A 26379-nucleotide genomic window follows, 5' to 3' on the forward strand; every position below is an offset into this window, starting at 1 on the left:
GTTTGCTTTTTTAGAACTGACACAGAAGAACTTTGAAAAGCATGTAAACCACTGTGATCTGTTCTCAGACCTCTTGGTTCCCTCTTATGATTTTCCCATGGAGTTATATCTGAGTACTTTCTTCATGATAAGGAATTGTCATCCCTGTGTTTGAGAGAGAAGATACAGTAAAAGCAGAGCACCCAGTATCTAGTCCCAGTTCTGCCCCTAACTCACTGGGTAACGTCAAGGAATCTCTCAGTCTCTCTGGGCACAGCTGCCTCATCTGCCACAGAATTTGATTGGTCACTTTGGGTCATTATCTTTTGACTTCCTGCCATCCTAGATGAGGTTTAGCTCCCCTCAACCATCTCTCCTCCCCTTAAAGTTGTATCACCATATGACATGGTGGTTAAGAGCCCAGACCACCTGCCTCTTGCTAGCTGTGACTCCTAGGATGAGTTATTTAACCTCGAGTCTCCATTTCCTTCTTTGTAAAACGAGGGTAAGAAGAGCGTAGTGTATCATTGGGCTGCTAAAAGGATTAAATGAGTTAGTGCAGGTAAAGTATTTAAAACAGTGCTTGGCACAGATAAGGGCTACACTACTCTGGTGTTATGTAATAATAATAATATTATTGTTACTTTATTGGGTAACTTTGTAGTGTTAAATGAAATATACTATTGATAAATCAAGAAATAGAAGTATAAGCATTATTTGGAGCTATAAAAGGCTCCAGTGGGTAGGGTAGGGGGGACCTGGGACATTGCTTTTCCTTTTTCTTTAAGCCCTCCTGTGCTTTGACTTTTCAAGGATGTGTCTGGACCACCACAGTACTGTTTTTTTTAATTTCAAAAGATTGAGCAAAAAGATCACTCAAGTCCCTCTCAACTCTCACAATTCAAGGACTCACTGTGATTTTTAAGGAGCAGTACTTTTTAGGTGGCCGGTTTATCTTTGGTATCATAGCTACCGTTAATACATTTGACGTTTTCAGGAAATCCTCATAAAAGTTTAAAATAAACACAATCACCGGGGCATGTTTATAACTGAGTGTGTTTCAGCGTCTGGGAAAGGAGCGAAAATGAGAAAGGTGAAAATATAAACTTTGTAAATATTTGGCCTTATGAGCTAGCCAAATATTTTGCCCTATGAGCTAGCCAAATATTTTGCCCCCTGTGATCTTTTCCCAGAAATCGACTCAATTGCACAAAGGAAGGATCAGTGGCAGAGAGTAAGCTCAGAGGAAAGTACTGCGGGCGCCCGGCGCTGAAAGCGTTAACAGGGCTGAGTAAGGCGATCCCTGAAGCGAGTAAGGCTCGAGTTGTAAAAGTTTGCAAAGCAGCGGCAGCCCCAGCTCCCGGGGAAACGGAAGCCGGACGAGGGAGCCTGGCGGAGCGGGAGCCGAGAACCGCGCTGAGCTGAACTCAGCCGGGATTACAAGCTCAAGGTTAGTGGCCCCCGCATAGCTCCCCGCGCTGACATCTTTGGAGAGTTGTCTCAGGAAGGCCGGCGCCGGCTCTCAGCCTGGTGTGTCCTGTCTGCTTTATTCACCAGTGGGGCCGCCGGGTGTCGTGCCAAACCTCCCGCTAATGCGTTCGCCCAAGCCCTGGCGCTGTGAGGGCCGGGGACCTCTTCCCTGGAGACCCTGCTAAAGGGGAGACTTCTTTTCAGACATCCGAAAGGAAACTGTTTCTGGGACAAGGATGATTTTCAGAATACACACACACACAGACGCACACACACACCTGTATATGCTGCTCCCTATTGGTTCTTGCAGGCTGTGACCACCATCCAGAATTCCTATCTGCTTCAGTTGAAACTGAGAACAATTGTCAAAGTAACAAAACAGGCTGTGCAACTTTATCTTATGGGAGGGATATTGTCTCTGAGGCTAAGATAATCAAGGTGACAAAAAAGAGAGAGAGAGAGGAAAGAAAGAAAAAAAAAAAAAAGAAACTTCCAAGCCACATGGCCTGGAGTTGACGAAAGAATTTTTGAAAATTAGTTTCTAGTAGAAATTTTTCTTGTACATTGCTAGAACAAAATAATGGGAGAAGATGTAGTATGAAGGAAAGAATTCTACAGCTACATGAGATTCAGATACATTTATCTATGTAAACAATTTGTTATAGTGTGGTGCAGAAAGCAGATAAACTTATAGAAGAGGGGGAAAAAAGAGTAAATAGCTTCAGAGAAATTGCATCCTGAGGGGCCTTTCATTTGAGACCCAGATGGACTGCCTGAGGGCTTTCACCCTTGGAGCCCTGGCTGAGAGAGAGGGGTGGCTTTGTCCCCTCAACGGGCCAGTTCTGCTTCCCCCTCTTGCCTTGCACACGGAGAGGCAATGAGTAAGTCGTCAGTGACTGTGCTGACTGTTCCCTCACATCCACCAGCAGGCAGGAGTCGAGGCTTATACCTGCGAGCACTGAATCAGAATGAGTCATCCGAAACTTGGGTGCGGGAGCAAAGTCCTTGCAAACTGCCTTATGAGACTCTGGCTGGATGTAGGTGGGATACACCTCTCCGAGCAGTCACAGGTTTTTCTTCTCTTCCTTTCTCCTTCAAACCGGCAGGCATCCGGACACTCTCAAGAGGCAGTCTCTGCCCCCTTTGGCTCAACTGACCTGACCATGTGGACTTAGCCCCTCCGGGGTCAGGACTGGAGTTTTAAAATAAAATGGATGATGTGACGTTACTTGATCTTCTGGAGTGCCCCGTGTGCCTCGAAAAGCTCGATGTCACCGCCAAAGTCCTCCCTTGCCAGCACACCTTCTGCAAACCATGTCTCCAGAGGATTTTCAAGACCCACAAGGAGCTGAGGTGCCCCGAATGCAGGACCCTGGTGTTTTGCAGCATCGAGGCGCTGCCGGCCAACCTACTGCTCATGCGCCTTCTGGATGGCGTGCGCTCGGGACAGGGCTCGGGGGGAGGGGGCTCCCTCCGCAGGCCTGGCGTGCTGACCTCACAGGACAGCAGGAAGAGCAAGACTCACCCCCGAGGTCTGCAGTGCAGCCCTTTCCGGCTGGTGCCTAACATCAGAATCCACATGGATGGGGTAAGAAAGATCTCATTTGTTCCTACTGTGTCCACTTGGAGGTTGGGTTTGCCTGCACCAGCAGTTGGGGCTTCTCTTCTTTTAGTTACATTTCAAAGAGCCCCTGCGGAGGATCCCCTGGGGATGAGTTTCTGTGGGCGGTGATCGTTGTACTGAGACTTGGTGGAATCCTGAGCCTATCTGATCCACCCACGAATTCTTAGAATTGTTCAAGCTTCCCAGGTTCTCCCTGCTCCTGGTCCAGAAGGTGGTAGGACAAGGAAAAAAGCTTTCTTGATTATATTTTTTTGTCTTACATTTCTGCTGTTCTGAGGCCAAACCAGGGCACGGGAAATGCACAGAGAATGGGAAAAAAGAAAAACAAATCTAACTGCTTGTTGCTTTTGAGATCTCAAAGAAGTTTCCAAATGTCAGGTTTTGTTTGCATTTTACCCCGATCCATCTTTCCATTCCCAGTCATAAAGTGCCATGATGACAATGCCCATTCATAATGGGTCAAAGTCATCAAGACATTTAACTGCCCAAATTTCACGTGGGAAGGGAGCGTATATGTGGGTGGAGTGATTGACAGCAAAGGCTGGCTGTGAAGTACAATAGATGTGTATAGGAGCCCCGCAGGTGTGTCTTACTTTACAAAATGAATAAAGCATACACAAAGTGCACATCAGAGGCTGCAATAAAATAAATGAAGAGCCCCAGGAGAGCCCCGGGAGATGACCCAGTAACGCTTTCGGTGTTTGTAATGTGAATCGCTCTCTCCAGCCTTGTGGGCACATCCTCAGGCCTTTATCTGACCTGGATATGGGAAGCTGGGTAAGGGGACATTTCAAGAGAAGAGCGTGGTCCTTGTGGCTCCAGGAGGATTATATGCTGTCACCCTTGCAGTCAGTGTGTCCACGTGGACATGGCAAGCTGTGGCTTGGGTGGTTGGCATACTTAGAAAGTCTCAGCTGTATTCTGTGAAGTCCCACCTGAAGCAAGCTTTAATACTGGCAGCAGAGTCTCACGACTCCCTGCTGTGAAGAGTAGCAGAGGGTGGGAGGGTCCTCCCCGGATTCCTTCCCACTGAAGGAGAATAGCCTTGTGGTGTGCATTCAGAACAAGTTTCTAAAGTATTCCTTCCAACAACTCACCCCTCCTTTGGGTTCCCTGCACCTTTAAGCCACCCATGCAGTAGGAGAGTGTGGAAACATTCCAAAATGAGAGCGGGAAGAAGCAGGGCATTGGTGTGATTTCTTTACTGCAGACTTTTTAGTGCCATTGGGCCTCTGTGCGTGAACACATTCCCAAAGAGGGCTTGGCGCCCTTGTTTAAGGCTCCTTATTAGCCCTAGGTCTAGTCATCAATCAGAATCCACAGGCCTGGAAAAGGCGGGGTCAGGGTTGGGGAGCAAACTTTCTGAGGCAGGCTGTGTTTATAGAGCATTAGGCTCTATCTTGGGTCAGCAAATCTCCCTTTGAATTCCTAAGACCCAGCAACCTCTCCCCTCCCTTGCGCTGCAAAGTCTGACTTGCCTCCCCGCAGGGCAGAGTATCATCGATCACTCAGAGAGTGTCGGGGGACTGGGAGGAGGCAAGTCCCCTACCACCTTCGCATGTTTTTGTTCATGCTTTCATCTTTTTGCGATGTGGCTATGTTGCTAAGAAAAGGTAGCAACAGATAGATCCACAGCTACCTACTTTTTGAACCACAGAGGATTCCCAGGCCCCTCCCGGCATAGGGAGTTGTAGGAACTAGAGCTGGTCCAACGTAAGAGACAGCCAGTAAGATGCTGCGTGTCCCTGGAACTCTTTCACAAGGACCTGTCACTGCAGACCAAGGTGCCGGTGATGGGGTTGTGCCCATCCTCTGAGCTGCACTGGAGTCCTGCCATGAGGCTGAAATAGAGAAGCAAGCCGTTGAGGGCGCCTGCTTTCAGGCAGGACCTGGTTTAGTGAAGACTCTCTACAAGAGAGCAGAGCTGGCAGCCAGCCCGCAACTGCCCCTGTTTCCTTCTATTTCCTGAGCCTACCTTTCTCCAAGTGCCTCGTGTCATCCCTTTTGCCTCTCTCAATGGGGATATGAACAAACTACTCCTGGATGTAAATACGGCTGTAATTCTGCAACCTGTTCTACTCCCCCAAATACAGCTACCTTTCCTGTAAGTGTGAAAGCGATCGCGTGTCCCTGGGTTCAGAGAATTGCGGATTATCTGGGAGGCCACACTGTTCTGAGAGGCGGAGGGATGGCCTTGCATCCTCAGTCAAACCCTCACCAACCTACTTGCCCTCTCAGCCTCAGTTTACCCAATCCAGTCAACACTTAGTAATACTTGCTACCCCTCTTCCTCCAGGACAGTGTAAAAATTATCTTTACAGCATACTCACAGAACCTTAGAAAACCTATGCCGTGTAAATGCAAAGCATCATCATTATCATTAAATTAAACCGGCTGTATGTCTTTGGGCAAGCCACTTAAGTTTGCTGGGTCTCAATTTAAAATTCTGTAAAGTGGGAAAACGTATTATAAAAACAGAGAGCCACTGTGAGACTTAACTAATGAGTGTTTGCAAAGCACTTTGAGATCCTTAGATGAAAGGCATTAGGAACGTCGTTATCATAGTAAGCATTATTATTGACTGTTCAGTGTGCCCTACCGTGCATGAGGCATTCTATAAAATACAGCAGGAGTGATAGCCCTTGCAGGAGAGTGTAATAGGTGTTATTATTGAACTTGAGTCCATGATGAGTCCAGGCCAGGATAATACTAAGTATCAAGTACTACCCTAATACGGCATAAATAACCGGTTGTCACAGGGTACCATTTTCTAAAACACCTCTTCCAAAGGACTCGATATTAAGGTGGCACTCTCAAAGAGTTCACTGAACTTCCTGTCCAGCAGCTTTTTAAGCCCAAAGTCTGTTCTGCTCTCCTAAACTCATTGAAAACACAAGCTCATCAAGATGTTTCTGTTGGCTCAAAGAGGCCTGGTACTTTTTGTGCCAGCCAGTATACTAGGGTGGAACCAATAGTCACACTTCACAGTGCCAGCGCAAGAGACAAAAAAATAGTCCATTGTGCTTACCTGTCTAAAACCCTCCTAAGCCGACTGTGTAAAAAGAAAACTTGAGAAACGGCTGTGGGTATTTACAGCACGCAATTATTTCAAACCAACAGGGGAGATCAACAGACTCTTGGAGGGCCCATGGCAGTGCAAGTCCCACCGGCTCTTATTCCTTCCCGTACTGCAGGTGAGCCAGAGGAACTTTGCAAGCCTTCGAGAAGATTATGGGCTTCTGTATAGCTGATCTCTCTTCCTCCTCGCTCTGTTATCCTTTAATAATATTTCTGAATTAGAACAGGCAAGAGGGGCTTCCCTGGTGGCACAGTGGTTAAGAATCCACCTGCCAGTGTAGGGGACACGGGTTTGAGCCCTGGTCCAGGAAGATCCCACATGCCGTGGAGCAACTAAGCCTGTACACCACAACTACTGAGCCTGCATTCTAGAGCCCGTGAGCCACAACTACTGAGCCCACGTGCCACAACTACTGAAGCCCGTGTGCCTAGAGCCCGTGCTCCGCAACAAGACAAGCCACCACAGTGAGAAGCCCGCGCACCGCAACAAAGAGTAGCCCCCTCTCACCACAACTAAAGAAAGCCCGAGGGCAGCAACAAAGACCCAATGCAGCCAAAAATAAATAAATAAATTTATTTAAAAAAAAAAAAAAGGCAAGAAAGCAGTGAAGATAAAATTCGCAAAGTTAGGTTTGAAAGATACCAGAATTCAAATCCTGATTCTGCCCCTTGATAGTTGTGTAATTTGGATGAATCACTTAAACCTCGGTGCCTCTAATTCCCCTTTTATAAACTAGAGATAACAGTATCTACCTCAGAGCGTCGTTGGGGAGAAATAAATGAGACTGTTAATGTCAGTTAGCTCGTAGCACCGCAACTGGTTCCTATTACAAGCTCAATAAATATGAGCTGGTATTGTTATTAAAGCGACTCAAGACTTTCCAGTCTAAATTACGCAACATCTCTCACCCCCTTGTTAATCGAGTGTCCTCCAGAGATGGTCCCGGGTACCCTGATTTTTGGTTTGCTTTGTGTGTCTCCAAAGGATCCGGGGCCATGATTCAGGTGTGTGATTTCTCCCAGCATGCGCTGCCTTGGCAGCTCACTTACAAGACCCTTTAGGAGCTAGGAGTTGATGCTAGGAGAAAACGTGCGACCCAGCGTCACTTCCCCAAATGGCAGGCTCAGCAGAACACCATACAAAGGGCAGCAACCTGGTCCACGTCTGCAGCATCACCAGTTCCTCATTAAGGTCTGTCTTTCCTTTCCCCTGCATCTCTCTATCCCCAATACAAACGTTGCCACCCTGGGCCTTGCAGGGCCGGACTCTCCCTTCTTTGTTAAACAACATGCCAACCACACACATTCCTGTCTCACTTGCCCTGTCTCAGCAAGAACACACCTGCTACCTACAGCACACAGACCAGGCGGCTGTGTCCTAGAAACTTTTTCAGCTGATGTTGCAAGCAGCTGAGAGGGCAAAATGAGGTCAGCAGGCACGTGAGGGAATTGAGGCTGGGTAGAAACCAGAAGGAGCCCAGCCCCTTTTCCTGGGTTTCAGCTGCTGTGTCCTACGGCAGAGCTGTGACACAGACGGTGGTTTCTGCTAAATTTACAATGGGATTAAAACCATCCCAAGCCCCTGAAAACAGCAGGCAGATGCCACTGGGCCAGCAAGGCCTGGATGCGGCAAGTGGAGGAAGACATAAAGGTAGGAGCTGAGGTTGAGAAGTCAGGAGACCCAGATGGTTCCCCAGCTCCATCCACATATGCAAACCTTTTAAAAAACCACATGGCCCCAGACTGGCTTTGCTCCCAACCCTCTCTCCATGGACCTCCTTCCTGGTTACAGTTCCCTCCCTTTTACTGTTAGTGTTTAAGGATTGTGGTCAAATGGAGCTGGGTTTGTGCTGGGATTCAATTACTTGTGAGCTATGAGGCCTCAGGCAAGTCACTTAACCTCCCTGACCCGCAGTTTCCATATTTGTGTACTGGGGATAATAATGGCGTACATATATCAGAAGGCTATTGTGAGATTAAAATGAGATAATGTATGTGAAAAGCTTAGTATAGTATGGTACATAATAGATGCTAATAAACGTTAAATAACAAAATTAACAATAGAGGAGAAAGTTTGGGGCATTGGATTTGCACCCACGCATAAACATGCAGAGACTTCTGTTAAAAAATTAAGCAAAGGGGATAGCAAAAGGACAGGGGGTTCACGAAAAGACAAAACTATAGTGATGAAAAATAGTGGTTTTCAGTGGTTACCAGGGGTTCTGGGTTGGGAGAGGATTATAAAGGGATAGCATGAGGGAATTCTATGGGATGAAGGGGCTGTCCTGTACCCTGTCTGTGGTGGCAGTTAAATAAATCTGTGTATGTGTTAACATTCATAGGAATATATACCAAGAGAAAAAACAGTCAATTTCACTGTATGATGATGTTTAAAATAATATTTTTAAAAATGAAAGGGAGCTCTTATATATTTCTTGGAGTCTCTGCCTGATTTTTACCGGTCCCACTCCAATGTCCTTTCATCTCTGTGTGTACTGGGTCAATGCTATTTCGGAGAAGGATTTTGCCACCATTTAAATGATCAGGGTAATTCCTGCAGGTGGGCTTCTCTCTGTTTTAGCAAACCATTCTATTACCTGCTTCAGTTTTCTCATCAGTTAGAGGTATCTGGCCGGTAGACAAACACAGCGGCTCAACCCCCAGTGGATGGCCCAGGCAGATGGCTGGGATGGAAGGTTCTCTTCACTCAACCTCAATTATCCAGCACCTGCACTGGGGCATGTCACCTAAGGAATTAGTCAACGCATATATTTTGTGTCATTTTGTTGCCTTCCCACGTGTCCCTTCATACTATAAGGAGATTATGAAATGAGGGAAAGTGCTTGTTCAGCCCTTGACTCGGAAAGAGCACCTTCATCCATCCCCTTCCAGGCACCAGTACATAGCTTTGGGCTTAGCTGGGACCAGCTCACATACAGCTCTCTTCAATCTCATGATCTTCTCCCTTGCTTTCTTATTTTTAAATTCATGCTTATATGACAGTCTTTCACAAAGTATATTCTGTAAGCTATTAATGGATGTTCCATAGAGCTCCAGGGTCAAACAAACCTGGACTGAAACAGAGCCAAACATTTTTTACTTTGCCACAGGACTTTTCAGCACTTTTAGCACGCTAATGAGCTGTGAGTCTCTAAGTGGTAGATAATAATAAGAAACGTTCCCCAAATTCCTGTAACAGTGGTACTCCCCTCTCCCTCCTTTTATTAGTACCTTGAGTAGTGTTAATTGTCATGGAACAAATTTGGGGAAATGCTGTCGCATACTAATGCAGAGGTAGCTAAGCCCCCGGAGAGAACCTTTATTGTGGTTAGAGACTGTTGACTCAGTCCAAAAAGAGTTTTAGGCAAGCTCTTGTCATTAGAAGATATTTTTGGAAAACTGTTTGAAACTCACTATCACCACCTTCTGCAGTATTTATTTAGCTTCTATCAGTAGTCAGCTATAGGTACACTGGGAACCCACACAGCAAAGTAAAGATTCCACCTTCCCAGTGCTTACCGTCTAATGGTAAAACCAACTAGTTAGATACATGTGTCTAAGCATTCATAAACAAATATGTATGTGAATATATGTGTGTGTGTATATATATATATATAACATATCCCTGATTTAAAGATATTATCTATTGTAAGATATATTATTTAGTTATAGCTCTTAAGGGAAAAGAAACATTACCATGTTAGATGTTCACTGTAAGAGACATCCAATTTTAGAAATGTTAAGATATGAAAAAAGGAATGTCTTGCTGAAGAGTACATATTGTGTGATTCCATTTATATAAAATTCTAGAAATGGCAAAACTATAAACTATAGTGATTTTTTGGGTAATGCAAATGTTTTATGTGGTGGATATAGGTTTGTCTAAATTCATCAAACTGTACATTTAAAAAAAGTGCATTTTTGGTATGTAAATTATAACCCAATAAAGCGATTAAGACAAAGAAGTCTTAGACACAAAAGATGATGGTTTATGAAAATGTCAGGCGAGGAGGTGGTTCAGTTTAAGGGAAAGGAAGTTTGGCCAATAAAAAGAAACTTCCTACAAAAAATGGGTGTTTTAATGGTCAGGAAGGACATGGTCAAGGAATGAAAAAGCAGGGTCTACTCTGGGCATGTGGGTGCTAGGAAAGTCAGGGCAGGACAAGGATATCTTGAACAGAATGGAAGTTGGAAGAGAGGGAGAAGGAAACAGATGGAGCGGAGATGGGGTGACCAGTTGCCTGCTTCAACACCACTGCTAGGAAGGCATGTGTCAGTTCACTCTGTAATAAAGTCTGTCTGCGGCCAAACTGCTTACATGTCATCATGTGGCCTGATGGATTCAGTGCAGCCAAACAAGATATCTCTGCTCCAAGCAGATGGCTGAGCTCACTGGGTGACTGAGGAGCAGTCTCCACTTCACTGGCAGACAGAGCCACTCTTTTCCATTGAAATGGTCAGGTTACCTGACAACCCTAGCATGCAGGAACACGAGCCAGCACACCCAAAGCCAGGAGGAGAACACAGGACAAGGAAAGACAAGTCCACTTGTCGTGAGCTGCTTCCTGCAACTTGGGTCTGTGTCCGCCCCCAGGACACAGACACCGTTCTAGATCCCCAACTCAGAAGCCAGGGCATTCAACAGACTGCTTCTAAGTGCCTGCTACGTGCCAGGCTCTGTCTTGAAAGCTCACACCGTTGAAAGCCCACACCAGGAATGCTCATGGTCTCAGACTCCAGGACTCAAATAGCAGCTGAGTTCACCTCAGATCTCTTGTCATTTTTCCAATCTTTTTTCCAAACACCAGCAGAACAGAACAGTCTTTCACAAAGTGTATTCTGTAAGCTATTAATGGATGTTCCATAAAGCTCCAGGGTCAAACAAACCTGTGTCCTGTGTCTCAATACTGTGCTTGGAGTACCCAGCCTACAGCCTGGCCCAGATTAGGAACCCCCAAATATTTTTCAAATGGATGAATAAATAATGAATGTATTCATGTCTCTGGCAGACTTCATGGAATCATGGAATAACCCCTCATAATGCAGAAATGAACTCTATGGATAGAGCCATGACAAAGCTATGTGAGGAATGAGCAGCATATTATAGTAGGCATACAGAAATAGTCTAGTTGGGAATCACCTTATTAAATACCTTTTTGGGTGACAGACAGTACTGTCCAGAAAACACAATGGGCCAGGTTCAAAACCACTTAGCTCATGAATTGCTAACCCTAAGAAGATAGGAAATGCCTCTCCATATATGGCCAAACTCCTGCATCAGACACCACAAATTATATGTGCTCCTTTGATCATGGGGGAAACACTTCATGTTGAGTTAATTTACACTTAGTCCCAGGGATACCAGTGACAGAGAAGATAAGGCACTAGAAGAATTTGCCCCTGAGTTATGAGCTAAATTGACCTGGCCTCCTACATGAAGGGAAGGCAGTATTTCAGGTAGGAATATGGCCCCTGCACCTCTCATGCTGACAAACCTACATCACACATGTGTATAATGTATATAACATAAAGGTTGCCATTTTAGCCATTTTTATGTGTATAGGTCAGTGGCATTAAGTATATTTACATTGTTGTGTAACCATCACCACTATCTATCTCCAGAACTTTTCATCATCCCATACTGAAATGCTGTACCAATTAAACAATAACTCCTCATTGCCCCCTGTGTGTGCGTGTGTGTGTACATGTATGTGATTGTATATATACACACACACACACACACACACACACACACACATATATTTAAAACTTTTTTCTGAGTAAGAGGAGTAGGTGTTTTAGTATCATTTTAAAAATATGTATTCCAGTTTTCTGCTGCTTCTGACCTTAGACTTCCAATGAGATAAGCAAACAAGATAATGCTGTGATTCAGGACAAAGGCTCTTCATAAATGTATACTGGCTGTGTGCTTCTGGGCAAGTTACCTAGTAATTCTGAGCATCGCTGCTACAGAATGAAAATAGGAAACTTAACTCATAGTGTTCTTGGAAGGAGTTAATGAGGCGATTCTTGTAAAGTGCTTAGCACAGGGTCTGGACAAAGTAAGCTCCTAGTAAAGGTTAATTGTCTGCTTGCACTCATCCAGGTAGGTTAATCTTATAAAGTACTACTACACTGACTGCGGTCAGCCTGCTATTTGACTGCACTGAAGACACGGGGGTAACAGTGATCGTGGCATCATTTGGAGGATAATTCAAGATAATTCTTGTGAAGTTCTTAGCACAGGGCATGACACATGGTACTCCATGACAGTGAGTGTGAGGCATTATTATTTCTTCCTATGCCTCATTCATTCAACAAGCATATACAGGATGCCTTTTATGAGTAAGACCCTTTGCCAGGCTCTAGTGAAGAACAAAAGAATTGTTATTAAGGATATAATCCTTAATAACATGTAGACATGGAAGAGACCCAGGAAAACTGACTAATTCACCAAAATGGCTGAAACCCTCCCTTAAAGAGCTCATGGTCTTTTGGGAGACATCCACGTAAAGTAATAATTATGATGCGGTTAATAAACGTTAAACAAAGGACTTAACTATGTCAGGCACTGGGTAAAGCACTTCTACCTACAGAATCTCACTTAATTCTTTCTACAACCCACTGAGATAGGTGCTACCATTTTCTCTACCTCGCAAATAAGAGGCTTGTGCTCAATAAATGTTCATATAAGAAAACACAATGGGAGAAAATGGCTGCAGATGAAAATTGAGCATTCCTGTATTTGTGTTTGGGGCAACTGTTGAGGTTGCATTTTTTTAAAATGCAAATGGTCTGACTCTTGACCATTCATAGAAACTCACGACACTGAGGACTGCAAACCTCAGAATACACTGAGAGGCGCGTACGTTGGGTGGTGACCTCCTGGCATCATGGTCCCAATGCTGCTGGTTTGGAAGATGTCCCTTTTGGCTTCCATTCACACGCACAGCATGGAAAGCCAAGCGAAGAGGTGAGAGAGCTTGGATCATTCGCTGTTACTCTTCCCTGAGAGGCTAACAGGAGAACTTCAGCCTGGAGACAGGGGAAATAAGGCAAAATACTCCCGGCGTGCCTGAAGCAAACCACCCCAGCTGAGGGTATCAGCCACCTGCCAGCGTTAGAGAAGGCAAGTATGGAACCGTCTGCCTAACTGGGAAACTGGCCCACGTGGCTGACTGAAACCCATCCTCTGGTCTCGGTGTAGCCTTCACTCCTCCAGGAAGTCAACCCTCTGTCCCCAGTCCCAAGCCAGCCGGCCATTTGTTCCTCCCCAGGCTCCCAGAGTCCCCAGTGCTACCCTCTGGCCTCGTAGCACACATAAGGTCCATGAGGTTAAGGAAGTGTCTTGTCTCCTCTGTACTCAGCACAGTGCCTGAAATGCAACCAGCATGCAATAAATATTGAAGTACTGAATGCATAATGTTGGCGATACTGCAAGACACTGCAGTTAGATTCAGAATCTTCAAGGCTGAGGAGCCCCTGGTGTCTTCCCCTGAGGCTAGAGGAGAGGAGACCGCCCAGCCATCTCATCCCCAGGATCCCTTCCAGCCCCTGTCTTGTTGACAAGGGTGTTTCTTGACTCAAGGCCAGGTGTGCTAGGAATGGCACGTAAGTGCTTGCAGGGGATTCAGAGGTAATTGGGAGGTGAAAAAAGAAATCAGAGCAGAATGCAGCCAGAGAGAGAGGAGAACACCAACTGCCTGGCAGGCGCAGCCCTCTGAGCAGATCGCCCTGGATTTGCAGAATTGAGGATGATATGGCCGCACACATAGAAGTATTTTATTTGGTTGCCAAGGCAATGCAGCAGAGTCAGTGGGCATGGAGCAGGAAAAGATCTCTGCGGAGCTGTGTTCCGGAAGGGTGTTTGGCTGTGATATTAATGAGCTGCCTGGATAGGAGAAAGGCGAGGCTGACATAAACCTTATTTGGGACTTTTGCTTAATAAACAGGAATGGCAGAGAAATGGAGGGGCAGAAGAGAAAACTTCTCTTTCTGGCTTTCTGGGGAAGCAGGAGAGGTAATCTTCTGGACTTCCAGTTTCTCGATGGAGTGGTTCCGTGCTTGAAGGAAGGCGGAAGGGGATGATTGAAGAACAAAAGGAGATGGCAGCGTTTTCTTCCCCTTAAGAGATTATAAAAAGGATGCAGAAACCTACATTTTAACAAAAAGAGCATTTTCCATCTCCTCCTTTTACTTCCCTTTGTGTGAGAAAGGAAAAGAATTTGCCGTTAAACATTGTTTCTTTTTATTTTCTTAAGTTTTTGAAACACTAAGATTTTTTTTTTTTCACGATCAGAAAACTTTGTGATTGAGACAGGTCCTGGGTTTTCTAACTTCTCCGTCTACTTGCTGTCCCAAAGCCTCAAGAATCAGGCAAACTCCAGCAGGCAGAGAGCTTGTCCTGATGGCTTGGGCAAGGAGGGTGGGACCAGAAGAGAGAGAAGCCAGAGGGGAGGTGGGCATTATTAATTAGCACCTTAATAACTACAACTGTCACGTAGCACACACCGTGTGCCAGACACTGTGTGAAATAAGCATGGTTTTCTTGAGTTCTCCCAACAACCTTTGGAAGTCCCTGGTGTTTTCTCATTTCACAGTTGAAGGAACTGCTAGGAAGTGGCAGAGACAGGATTTGAACCAGGTTTGCCTACATCCAAGGACTGGGCTCTAAAAGAGATCAGTCAGGGTGACCAAGACAAGTATGGTCTTCCCTTGGCACTTCAGGGAGCCCTGCACCATCTGCCATTGCTGGTTGGTTCCTGTTGGCACCAACACCACCATTGTAATGTGGTTGATAAGCCTTCCAGAGCATGATGTAGTCTGTAGCCAGTCCAACTCCACGTGCACGATATGCTGTGTCTTAACTGGATGCCACTTGGTCATAAATTTAAGGGTTTAAGTAGTAGAAATGAGTCTAAGTGGATGGAGAGGGAAACAAGAAAGGAGGAAATGGAGCCAGAGAAGAGAGGAGGGTAGGGATAGAGAAAGGCAGAAAAGACACATGGGAGATGTAGACGGGCAACAGAAAGCAGGGAGGAAGGAGGAGGAAAGGGAGAAGCTGATCAAGGAAGCAAGTGTGCGGGGGAGGACTACTTGGGGAGATATGTTATCAGGAGATATGGCAGGCTCTGAGCCAGAGCTGGTCTGCTTTTCCCGAAATATAAACAGAGTTAGATCAAAATATGTATGCTCCATTCCTTTCGGAAACCTGTCATCGGGATAGGCAGAATGGCCTATTAAAGGTGGAGAAAAATAGAGCCTGAAATTCAGGAAAGTCAGCTTCTAATCCTGTCTTAGCTGAGAACCAGCGCGGTGACATGAAATGTATCTGAGTGCTTAGTAAACGTAAGCAATCACTATGGTTATAGAAAAAGTCTTAGATTCTCTGAGTCTCAGAATTCCACTATCTCAAATATTTTACAGAATATGCAAATGATACAGAAGTATTTGCATTTATGTTTTGTAAAAAATCTATATAAATTTAAAGATTTTCAGAGAAATAGTTACTGGTTTTGAACCCTTATGGTCTTCACAGGCCTGAGCTAAATACCTGCAAAAGCTTATTTAAACCACAGAGCAACACTGTTTAACAGCAGAGGAAACTGAGGTTCAGGAGTACTGAGTGGCTTGCCCAAAGTTACTTGTGTAGACTAACTCTAAGCCCACATTGTTTTTTTTTAATTTTTTAAAATTGAACTATAGCTGATTTACAATATTGTGTTAGTTTCAAGTATATACAGCAAAGTGATTCAGTTAAATATATATATTTTTCAGATTCTTTTCCTTTATTGGTTATTATAAGATACTGAATATATTTCCCTGTGCTATACAGTAGGACCTTGTTGTTTATCTATTTTATATATAGTAGTTTGTATCTGCTAATCCCAAACTCCTAATTTATCCCTCCCCTACCCTTTCCCCGTTGGTAATCATAAGTTTCTTTTCTGTGTCTGTGAGTCTGTTTCTGCTTTGTAAATAAGTTCATTTGTGTTATTTTTTAAATTCCACATATAAGTGATATCATATGATATTTGTCTTTCTCTGTCTGATTTACTTCACTTAGTATGATAATCTCTAAGTCCATCCATGTTGGTGCAAATGGTATTATTTCATTCTTTTTTATGGCTGAGTAATATTCCATTGTGTATACATATCAACATAGCCTCTTTATCCATTCATCTGTTGATGGACATTTAGGTTGCTTCCATGTCTTGGGTATTGTAAATAGTGCTGCTACGAACATTGGGGTGCATGTATCTTTTCAAATGAGAGTTTTCATCTTTTCCAGATAAATGCCCAGGAGTGGGGTTGCTGGATTGTATGGCAACTCTATTTTTAGTTTCTTAAGGCACCTCCATACTGTTCTCCATAGTGGTTGCACCAATTTACATTCCCACCAAGAGTGTGGGAGGGTTCCCTTTCCTCCACACCCTCTCCACAAGCCCACATTCTTGACTATCGCGTTATGCTACCCTGCAGCACAGTAGCTCTGCTTTCCTTATGCAAAGAGTATACGTAGCACATATCTTTTGTATTTATTAACGTGACGTTAGTAACTTCCTCTCAAGTCATGTTCCCTGTGTAAATCTTGTTACTCCAGAACTACATGGTACCAACCACATGTGCAGGGACTGAGTGAGTCTTCTAATTCCTTTGTATTCTAGAATCTCACACCTGCAGGAGATCTTAAGGTCCTCCAAACTAGCCAGCCACCTCTCCTATGCTTCAGTCCTCTTTGACTTCCCATAGAGACACCCACTTGACTGTTGCCTTCAGAACTCCAGTGTGGGGGAGTTTTCTGTGCCTGAACCTAGTCTATTCCCTCCATTTCTTACCAGCAATCTTAGAAAAGTCTTTCTGAGATTGAGCCACACAAAACACACCTGCTCTCTCTTTCCATGGGAGCCTAGAGGTCTTTGAAGGCAACTCTGGAGGGTTGCATCTTATTTTTGTATTTCATTTTCGATCTTACTTTCTACAGGCTAAAGTACTTCTCTTAGTTCACCTGGAGAGCTGGTTTAAGTATTCCTAACTCAGGGGGCAAGATGGAGGAATAAGAGCAGGGGCTCTGAAGTCGTGATAGCTGATTTCAAATCCCAGTTCTACCTCCTGTTAGCTGTATGAACTTGGGTACGTCACTTAACCTCCCTGAGCCTCACTCTCTTTATCTGAGGATGAGGTAACATACAAACTACCCCACACAGTGGTTCTGAGGATTAAACAACATGACACATGTGACACACTCAAGGACTGGCCCATAAGTGCACTTAGTCCACGTTGGTGATTTTTTTTTTTACTGAGGTATAGATGATGTACAGTATTATATAAGTTTCAGGTGTACCATATAGTGATTCACAATTTTTAAAGGTTATATTTCATTTATAGTTATTGTAAAATACTGGCTATATTCCCCGTGCTATACAATATATCCTTGTAGCTTATTTATTTTATACATAGTAGTTTGTTCCTCTGAATTCTCTACGCCTATATTGCCCCTCCCCCTTCCCTCTCCCCACCAGTTTGTTCTCTATATCTGTGAATCTGTTTCTTTTTTGTTATATTCACTAGTTACTGTTTTTTTTTTCAGATTCCATGTATAAGTGATATCATACAGTATTTGTCTTTCTCTGTCTGACTTTTTTCACTTAGCATAATACACTCCAGATCCATCCATGTTGTTGCAAGTGGCAAAATTTCATTCTTTTTTGTGGCTGAGTAATATTCTGTTGTATATATAAACCACATCTTCTTTATCCATTCAACTATTGATGGGCACTTGGGCTGCTTCCATATCCTGGCAATTGTAAATAAGGCTGCTGTGAACATTGTGGTGCATGTATCTTTTCAAATTAGGGTTTTTGTTTTTTTCAGATATATACCCAGGAGTGGAATTGCTGGATCATATGGTAGTTATATTTTCAGTTTGCTGAGGAACCTCCATATTGTTTTCCATAGTGACTGCACAAATTTACATTCCCACATGTTGGTGATTTTTTTATTCTTTAGTATTATTATTGCCCCTCTCCCTGCGTAGTTGTCCATCTTATTTCACTGGGAGCACCTGGTCCAGGATCCAGTTGCTTTTTGCTTAAACCACCCACAAGTAAGCATAACAGGGTCTGTCCGAGAAAAGACCTCTGAAGTATCTCCACACTGAGATTTCAAGAAGAAATGCCACAGTCCTAGAGAATGTCTCTTGGGATCTCCTCCCTGTAAAGAGCCTCTAGCCATAACAAACCTTGCTAAAACAATAACAGGAATGCTACTCTTTTTTTTTTTTTTTAATTATTTATTTATTTATTTATTTATTTTGGCTGTGTTGGTACTTCGTTTCTATGCGAGGGCTTTCTCTAGTTGTGGCAAGAGGGGGCCACTCTTCATCGCCATGCACGGGCCTCTCACTATCGCGGCCTCTCTTGTTGCGGAGCACAGGCTCCAGACACGCAGGCTCAGCAATTGTGGCTCACGGGCCCAGCTGCTCCGCAGCATGTGGGATCTTCCCAGACCAGGGCTCGAACCAGTGTCCCCTGCATTGGCAGGCAGACTCTCAACCACTGCGCCACCAGGGAAGCCCGGAATGCTACTCTTGAAAGCACTATAGAAGACAAAATCCCTCTTTTTTTATACTGTATGTTTGGGAGGGCACACGTAACATTCTGTGGGTGCAAGGTAGGCTACTGGTGTAAACTAAACTCAATGAAAGGAAAAAACACTACATTCCAGTAATAATACCACTAGTAGGTACTCATTATACAAATATATATCGAGCGCTGTCACTATGTACCAGACAGTAAACTGGGCAGCAGGATATAATAATGAACAAGATAGACATAAAAGGTACACTCTACTGGGATTGATAAAAAGAAGAAAAAAGCCATGGTCTTAGTTAGGTTCCCCCCAGAATCAGACTCTGACATGAGGATTGAGTGCTCATAGATTATTTGGGAGGAATGAGGACATAGGTCGGGGAGTGGGAACATCATACAGGAGAGGGAGGTGACTAGTTAAGGTGTGTTTTGAAGCCACTCACCACAGTGGGCTACTGATGCTTTACCCCTTGGAAAAGCTCTAGGAAACTGTAAAACTCAGACTGAAGAATTATCCTGGCCAAGAGGTGAGAGATCTGGGGCATTTATACCTCTATACCTGTCGGCCAGTGGTTAAGACCTACCCCAAGGGGCAAGGTATGGTCTAGAAGCTCAAGGGAAGGCTTCCAACAGAATTGCAGGTGCTGGCTATTGGACGTGAAGTTCAGCTGCACAGAAATGATAAAGCGATCTGAGAAGATATGGGTAGAGCACCAGCCACGTCACTTACATACATACAAAATAACCAAGATAGGGCTTCCCTGGTGGCGCAGTGGTTGAGAATCTGCCTGCCAATGCAGGGTACACGGGTTCGAGCCCTGGTCTGGGAAGATCCCACATGCTGCGGAGCAGCTGGGCCCGTGAGCCACAACTACTGAGCCTGCGCGTCTGGAGCCTGTGCTCCACAACAAGAGAGGCCGCGATAGTGAGAGGTCCACGCACCGCGATGAAGAGTGGCCCCCACTTGCCACAGCTGGAGAAAGCCCTCGCACAGAAACGAAGACCCAACACAGCCATAAATAAATAAATAAACAAATACTTAAAAAATAAAAAAATAACCAAGATAATCACAAATTGTGCTGAGTGTCTGCTGTATAAACTAACTCTTATCTGTACAAGGATATGAAATAGAGGATAAAAGGGAAGAACTTTGATCAGGGGAGGCATTGATGCTGAGACCTGAGTGAGGAGAGGAGGGCAGCTCTGTGACAAGGAAAGAACTGGGTTCCAGCGATGGAGGATATCTTGAGCCTGATCCCAGACGGAACTCGCTGAGTTTGGGGAACCAACTGAATGCCCACTTGGCTGAGGGGTGATAAGCAATGAGGTGAGACGCATGAGAATAGACTCCAGAGGAAGGTCTAGAGGGACCAAGAAACCATGGTCATGAAGGGAGCTTGGATCCTAGATGCAATGAGAAAGATTAAAGCAGGAAAATCATCTGACCTGATTTTCAATTTAATATCTTACTTTGGCTCTTGTGTGGGAAACGAATTTCTGGGGGACAAGAGTAGAAACAGAAGATCAATTTCAAGTCTTCTGGATGGGTGGCCTGGACTAAGATGGCACCTGTGATGGAGAGAAGTGGATGAGTTTGAGAGCAAACTTGGAAGTAGAAACAGTGGGACTTGCTGCATCTGGGCATGCAAATTGGACCCTTTATGTGCCACTAAACTTACTGAAAACTCACTATGCCAAGCACTTCCATTTAACTCTTGCAACTTCTGTGTGAGGCAAATACCATTACCTTCATCCCATTTTACAGGTAGGGAGACTGAGGCTCAGAAAGATTAATTTGCTCAAGGTCTCACAGAGATCAAGAGACAAAGCTGGTGGCCATAGCTGGTGACCTCAAGGTGCTCTACTGTCTCATTAAACCCAAGAGGAGGTGGAGATTGGCCCATGTCACCCTCTTTGAATATGTACCTCACTGTTCAACGGTGTTAAACCTGCAGGATGTCAGTCAGGCAGAGGGAAAAGCACAGGCATTAAAACCAAAGGACCTGAGTCTGAATCCCAGCTCTCTCACTGGCTACTGTCACTAGAACTCTCTGGCCTCAGTTTCCTCCTCAGTAAGGTAGTAACATCTACTTCAAATGGTTGTTGTTGTTTTTTTTAATTTTATTGAAGTATAGTTGATTTACAATGTTGTATCAAATGGTTGTTCTTGATATTATAATAAGTGGAACCTTGTAAAGGCTGAATCACCAGGTTGTCCAGAACCAATTTAGACCACCTCCCTGGGTGCCTCCAGCCAGGAACAGAATTGGGGCCACATAAGGCCTCCATCGTTGGGAGTTGGTTCAGGAGACTTGACTCTCAGGACTCAGAGGGGCAGATTCCTTCAAAGGGGAAACTCATCCAAACAAATTCCTCCCATGACTCTGCCTGAGGCCCGACCTAGACTGGGTGTTGCATAAAAGGCAGTCCTAACCCAAGTTCATCTCAGGCTTTCTTTAAAAATGCCACCTTGTAAGGAATCATAAAACACAGGTGCTGGGCTTCCTTGGTGGTGCAGTGGTTTAAGAGTCCGCCTGCCAATGAAGGGGACACGGGTTCGAGCACTGGTCCAGGAAGATCCCACATGCTGCGGAGCAACTAAGCCCGTGCGCCACAACTACAGAGCCTGCGCTCTGGAGCCCGTGAGCCACAACTACTGAGCCCACACGCCACAACTACTGAAGCCTGCGCACCTAGAGCCCATGCTCTGCAACAAGAGAAGCCACTGCAATGAGAAGCCTGCGCACCGCAACGAAGAGTAGCCCCCGCTCGCCTCAACTGGAGAAAGTCCGCGCACAGCAACAAAGACCCAATGCAGCCAAAAATAAATAAATAAAATAAATTAATTAAAAAGAAAAACACACAGGTGCTGAGAGCTGAAAAGGACCATAAAAAACCATCTGGCCCAATGTCTTCCTATGCAAATGAGGAGTCTGCGGCTTAGCGAGAAGAAAGGACTATCCAAGGCCACACAGTTTGCCAGTGAATAAACACTGGGACCAAACTCCGGTCGTTCTGAATCTTGGCCTGAGCACTCTGTATTTTAACTGCCTTGCATCTTGCCCAGGCCATTGTAGTGAGTTTGTTGGGCCTGGGTCAGAGGCCTCCAAATCAGATTTCAGCATAAAGAACTCCTTTAGAAACGTGAGCACATTCAGATCATGTGTAGTGTTTTGCAGCATGGCCTGGTGAGGGCACTTTCAGACCTCTGGCCCTCACCTGCAATCTGGGCTGAAAAGCATGTAAGCATTTACACGGTCTCACGGTTTATGCCAATTTTGAGCCTCAAAAGGCAATTTCCAAAGACTCAGGGGGAAAGAACAAGGGACAAGCTATACAGAGAGACATAGAATAAAACTAGGATGGCAATGAAAGAAAAATCTTTCCGATGTAAAACAAAAGGTATGAAAGAGGTGAGCCTGGAATTGGCATCGAGTGGCTCTAATTTCATGGATATTGTTCTTTAGAAGCACTTTGTTATGCAACCGTTTGCCCAATCCCACCTGCTAGTTCGGTTTTGTCTTTTAAATATTTTAAATTATTTCCAAAGAATAGAAAAGCGATTACTGGCTCAGAGGGGATGAATATTTTTGAGATTCCTGATACATAATATTCATTTGCTTTCATCTGTGTTTGTCAGAACTTTTACTTGCAAGTGACAGAAACTCACCTCAAATGAGTTCAAATAAAAGTGGGAATCTGTTAGCTCATGAAATGGGAAGTTCACAGAGCTGATCTCAGGGCCTCTAAGGACCCAGACTGTCTTGCCAGTTTGCTCCTGTATCTTAACTCCACTTCTTTCCCTATATTGGCATTATTCTCCCCAATTACAAATAACATTCTCCACGATGGGGTTGGAAGAAGGTGCATCCCCCAGGTTCTTAGTTGCAGACAACAGAATCCACTGCAATTGATAATAATAATAGGGACTTCCCTGATGGTCCAGTGAGTAAGACTCTGCGCTCCCAATGCAGGGGTCCCGGGTTCGATCCCTGGTCAGGGAACTAGATCCCACATGCCGCAACTAAGAGCTCGCACGCCACAACTAAGATCAAAGCTCCTGTATGGCACAACTAAGACCCGAAGCCTGACTGGAGGCCACTATGCCAGGAACACTGCCTTAAATGACCAAGTGCTGACTTCCAGGGCTGACCTTGCAGGCTCTGAACACGGAGGCCTCCTGTGGCCCCCCCTCCTGTTACTGCAGTTGGAGGTCACCTTTGCATTAGCCCCTACCACTTTCCCACAGAAGCAGAGATGAGTCTTCCTGGGTCCCCTCTTTGTGTCACTAACTCCCAATTTGAAGTTCAAGTCAGATCTCTGTCACTGACAGAGCCTAGACCCCTGGTTGAAAGCAGTACTGATAAAGCTGGCATTTTCAGCTTCTTAATTTTGAGGCAGTTTCCGCCACCCACCAAAATTCATAAGGTGGGTGAGTTCCCAAACATAGAAAATGGGTTCAGATGCATGGCGTTCAAAAGGAACATGAACACGTACTACACAAAACACAGCAACAGACAGCTCAGATTTATATCGCTCCAGCTCCACCACCCCAGAAAAAAAGGAAAGCCTCTTTCAACACTACCTAGTTCAGTGCCTGGCACATAGTAAATACCTGTTGGACAGAAATGATCCAGAAGCTTTCACAAGTAAGACCTGATTCCAGATCCCAAGACTCCTTTGTCTGATACTGACAAAACAAAGATGAAATTAAAGTCCTGTGTCCCCCTAGTTTCCTTATATCTAAAATATTTCTTCCCTGAACTTTTGTTTAAAGGTGGGCAGGCTGACCTACCTCACTTGTGTCTAACTTTTATGGCTGTCTGATTTCTTTTTGTGGGGGGAAAAAGGGGGATGTAATATTTCTGATAAATGGAAACTTGACATTTTTACCAATGGAAGTCTACTGAAATAGAAGATGAGATTCTTACCTAGGAAGAACATTAACAGCATGTAAAATTGCTATTGGCACTTAAAGATGCATTAGGAGGGTCAAAACTGGGATCAAAAAGAACCCAATAGGCAAGGCAGAAGACAAACACAATTCTCAGTTGCATTGAAAACAGGGCAGGGAGTTAACATGCAATCCCTCAAAGAGCTTTCACAGGTAGTGTGATATTTGATAGCAGCAAGCAACTGATGGAAATTTTTATACAGATGCTGAAATTAGCTTTGCTAACACTACTCCTACAGTGAGCACTACCCAGCCTTGACTCTTGGCAAGTTGCTTGTGGAGATAAAATGAAGAGGGCAAACTGGTATCATTTTTGAAGACAGTAGGATTTTTCAGGAACCACTTCATTCCCACGTCCATCCTCATTTTTTTTGCCTCATGTCAATTCAAAAGTTTGTAGTAGAGAAAAATCCTGAGGGGGTTATCTTTAGTTGTCACTTGTAACAGTCTTTCCCTAATTTGGTAGTAGAAATAAGCACATGTTGAGTCATTAGAATCTTCTCATTTCTCAAGAAAGCACACTGACTCTTCTCCAGACTATACTGCCTCTTTCTGCCTGCGGGGGAGAAGGGAGCCACAGAGAGAGATAACCTTTCAGAGGTGGATGAAGTAACACTCATAGAATCCTGGATGCAGACAGGGAACTATTTCAGGATTCTCTGGAATGAAAGGACTCAAGTACCTAAAATACATGAAATAATCAGTGATTCATGGTTAAAAGAATTTTGTGGTTTTGATCTAAAATATCTGAAGTCCAGGCATCTACTTGGCCATCATTATAACCACAGTGGTTTTATCATTTTAACTGAAGTTGCTGATGGAGGCCATCAATTCATCAAGAAAGAAAAGTTGGCCAAGCCAGAGGTCAACCTGAAATATCAATTTTTATTAATACTGTTTAGACCAACTTATCCAAGAAAATTTCCCTTGTGTCAACACAGTTTATCAACTCTATGTGTGAGGTCGTTTTCAGTTGTAATTTGCAAAATTCCTTGCCAAACTAACTTAACCAAAAAAAGAAGATAATTGGGAGAGGGTGACTAGAGGATGGATGGTTTCACTGAGATTTGAAGAGTGGATTTTAGGAGTGGCAGGATCTATGAGTTCACAGTAATCTAATTCTGTATCTCTCTGTCTCTCTGCTCTGCCTGCTACTGCTTTCTTCATTCTTAGGAAAGTTCTTTCCAGGAGAAGGATATTGGCAGCCAAACTCTACATCATTCTTAAGGCTCTTAATCTTAGAGAAATTGAGGGCATACTGCTTGACAGCTCTGCCAGAGATGCTAATTAGCTTGCCTTAGGTCCTATGTGCATCTCTGAGCAATTGCTGTGGATGGGATATAAGGAATACTCTGGTCAGGACTAGGTCACGTGGCCACACCTGAAGCCAGAGGGCAGGGCAGGGTCAGCCCACTTGCATCACAGGGACTGGGCAGAATTACCAGGGGATAAAGGAGAGGTGGTTCACAAAAGTAAAAGAGCCTGTGCAGACAAATGTCTCAGTAAGAATACATTTAAATCCTGGGCACATTTTTAATATTATTTAGGATTAACTGCCATGCATGGCAGTTAAAAGCAAAAAGGAACCAAAATACCAAGTTCCTCCCAATGTTTTATTATTTCCTGAACTGACTTTCCATCCAAACTTTTCACCACCCCACGGTTCAGTGTATCAACATCCTGCCCACACTTTTTAAGGTCCTGTTCAAATGCCACTTCTTTATTTTTTTTAATACTTTTTAAAATTGAAGTATAGTTGATTTACAGTGTTTCAGGTGTACAGCAAAGTGATTCAGTGTGTTTGTGAAGTATCACCTCACACCAGTCAGAATGGCCATCATCAAAAAGTCTACAAATAACAAATGCTGGAGAGGGTGTGGAGAAAAGGGAACCCTTCTACACTGGAATATATATATTCTTTTTCAGATTCTTTTCCGTTATAGGTTATTAGAAGATATTGAATATATTTCTCTGTGCTATGCAGTAGGAGCTTGTTGTTTATCTATTTTATATATGGTAATGTATATCTGCTAATCCCATACTCCAAATTTATCCCTCCTCCACCCCCTTCCCCTTTGGTAACCATAAGTTTGTTTTCTATGTCTGTGAGTCTGTTTCTGTTTTGGAAATAAGATCCTTTGTATCATTTTTTTAGATTCCACATATAAGTGATATCATATGGTATTTGTCTTTCTCTGTCTGGCTTACTTCACTTGGTATGATAATCTCTAAGTCCATCCATGATGCTGCAAATGGCATTATTTCATTCTTTTTTATGGCTGAGTAATATTCTATCGTGTGTGTGTGTATGTGTGTATATATGTGTGTGTATGTACGTATACACATACACACCATATCTTCTTTAGCCATTCACCTGTTGATGGACATTTAGGTTGCTTCCATGTCTCAGCTATTGTGAATAGTGGTGCTATGAACATTGGGGTGCATGTATCTTTTTGAATTAGAGTTTTTGTCTTTTCTGGATATACGCCCAGGAGTGGGATTGCTGGATCATATGGTAGCTCTATTTTTAGTTTTTTAAGAAACCTCCATACTGTTCTCCATAGTGGCTGCACCAATTTACATTCCCACCGACAGTGTGGGAGGGTTCCCTTTTCTCCACACGCTCTCCAGCATTTATTGTTCGTAGACTTTTTGCTGATGGTCATTCTGACTGGTGCGAG

General features: G+C 44.2%; 1 protein-coding gene across 1 annotated transcript in view; it reads left to right on the forward strand.

Annotated features, from left to right (window-relative positions):
- The first annotated feature begins 1277 nt into the window (after positions 1-1277).
- The window catches only part of SH3RF2 (SH3 domain containing ring finger 2), a 137762-nt gene continuing 112660 nt past the window's right edge, over positions 1278-26379 (forward strand). The window contains exons 1-2 of the mRNA XM_007194171.2: positions 1278-1429; positions 2556-3037. Coding sequence (XP_007194233.2) covers positions 2660-3037 — 378 coding nt within the window. The 5' untranslated portion in view covers positions 1278-1429; positions 2556-2659. The remainder of the gene's footprint in view (positions 1430-2555; positions 3038-26379) is intronic.

This window comes from Balaenoptera acutorostrata, chromosome 2 (assembly GCF_949987535.1).
Source record: "Balaenoptera acutorostrata chromosome 2, mBalAcu1.1, whole genome shotgun sequence".
Classification (NCBI taxonomy): domain Eukaryota; kingdom Metazoa; phylum Chordata; class Mammalia; order Artiodactyla; family Balaenopteridae; genus Balaenoptera; species Balaenoptera acutorostrata.